The sequence below is a fragment of the Apaloderma vittatum genome, unplaced genomic scaffold (genome assembly GCF_000703405.1).
Source record: "Apaloderma vittatum isolate BGI_N311 unplaced genomic scaffold, ASM70340v1 scaffold35644, whole genome shotgun sequence".
Lineage (NCBI taxonomy): Eukaryota > Metazoa > Chordata > Aves > Trogoniformes > Trogonidae > Apaloderma > Apaloderma vittatum.
In genome coordinates this window covers 1-1755 of record NW_009711574.1, presented here as the reverse complement: position 1 = coordinate 1755, position 1755 = coordinate 1, and the positions used below count along the sequence as shown (strand labels likewise).

Here is a 1755-nt window from a genome sequence, read left to right as displayed (position 1 = left end):
GTGGTGGCCGGGGGGACCTACGGCTACCAGATAACCGCCATGGCCAACCGCACCATCCTGGTGGACAACAACACTTGGAACAACACGCACATCTCCCGCGTCGGGCAGGTAGGTCCTTCCCTCGTCCCGCCTTTCCGGGGCGTCACGTGACCCGAGTGACCCCCTGCCCCGCTCCAGGCCATGGCATCGACGGAGGAGAAAGCCTACGAGATCATGAGGGAGCTGGACGTCAGCTACGTGCTGGTGATCTTCGGAGGCCTCACCGGCTATTCGTCCGATGGTAAGGTCTTGCTCTGAGCCAGGGCAAACCCGGCCCAAACTTCTCCAAAACAGCTCTTGGAGGAGTGAAGTCCCACCTTCAGCTGAGACCACGGAGTGGAAACGGTTGCAAAACGTTTCTCTCTGGAAGCTGCACTCCTCCAGCTCAACTCCTCGCTCTTCGCCCCAAAACTCAACTCTTCCACCTCAACTCACATTTTTTTGCTGCCAGCTCAGCTCAACGTCTCGCTTTTGCACCTCAACTCAACCCAAGCCCTTGCTTTTGCACCTTAACTCCTCACTCCCCACCTCAGCGCCTTCCTCTTGGCTCCAAAACTCAACTCCACTTATTGCTCTTGCCCCTAACTCAACTCCACGCCTTGCTCTTGTCCTCAACTCCTCCCTTTTGCCCCCAACTCCTCACTCGCCACCTCAACGCCTTTCTCTTGGCTTCAAAACTCTTTGTTTTTCCACCTCAATTCAGTTCTTTGCTGCCAGCTCAACTCAACACCTCGCTTTCGCCCCCCAACTCAATCCAAGCCCTTGCTCTTGGCCCCAAAAGTCAGCTCCACTCCTTGTTCTTGTCCCAAAACTCAACCCTGCTCCTCGTTCTTGTCCCAAAACTCAACCCTGCTCCTCGTTCTTGTCCCAAAACTCAACCCTGCTCCTCGTTCTTGTCCCAAAACTCAACCCTGCTCCTCGTTCTTGTCCCAAAATTCAACCCTGCTCCTCATTCTTGACCCCAATTCACACAACCTCTTGGTCTTTGCCCTACAACTCCCCTCCTCACTGTTTGCCCCCCAACTCTTTGCTCTCCACCCTTCAGACATCAACAAGTTCCTCTGGATGGTGCGCATCGGGGGCAGCACGGACACGGGGCGTCACATCAAGGAGCACGACTACTACACCCCCACGGGGGAATTCCGCGTCGACCGCGAGGGCTCCCCGGTCCTCCTCAACTGCCTCATGTACAAGATGTGCTACTACCGCTTCGGCCAGGTCTACACCGAGGCCAGTAAGTCCCTAAAATTACCCTCTTTAGCCCAATTTTGGGGCTCCCCACCTTTTGGGGCGCGATGCGATGACGCTTCTCCCTCTCCTAGAGCGACCGCCGGGCTACGACCGGGTGAGGAACGCCGAAATCGGCAACAAGGACTTTGAGCTGGACGTGCTGGAGGAAGCTTACACCACAGAGCACTGGCTGGTCCGAATATACAAGGTACCGACCCCAAAACGAGCCCAAACCACCCCAGGTTTGGGAAAAATTGTTGAATTTCACCTACCCTGCATCTTTTTTAGGTGAAGGATTTGGATAACCGCGGCTTGTCGAGGACGTAGAGCTGTCGCCGGCCCCGCACTGCACTGACCCAGCCTTTGCCTGTGAAGCAGAAATATTTTGGGTTTTGATTTTTTTTTTCTTCATTTTTTGTTGGTTTTTTGATTTTTTGGGGGGGACACACCGGGGAAGGGTTGTTTTATTTCCATTTTATACCGTTT

General features: G+C 54.5%; 1 protein-coding gene across 1 annotated transcript in view; it reads left to right on the top strand.

The window, feature by feature from the left end:
- The window catches only part of STT3A (STT3A, subunit of the oligosaccharyltransferase complex (catalytic)), a 5140-nt gene extending 3544 nt beyond the window's left edge, over nt 1–1596 (top strand). Inside the window, exons 14-18 of the mRNA XM_009867684.1 lie at nt 13–108; nt 178–280; nt 1085–1273; nt 1362–1477; nt 1558–1596. Coding sequence (XP_009865986.1) covers nt 13–108; nt 178–280; nt 1085–1273; nt 1362–1477; nt 1558–1596 — 543 coding nt within the window. The remainder of the gene's footprint in view (nt 1–12; nt 109–177; nt 281–1084; nt 1274–1361; nt 1478–1557) is intronic.
- The last annotated feature ends 159 nt before the right edge of the window (nt 1597–1755 follow it).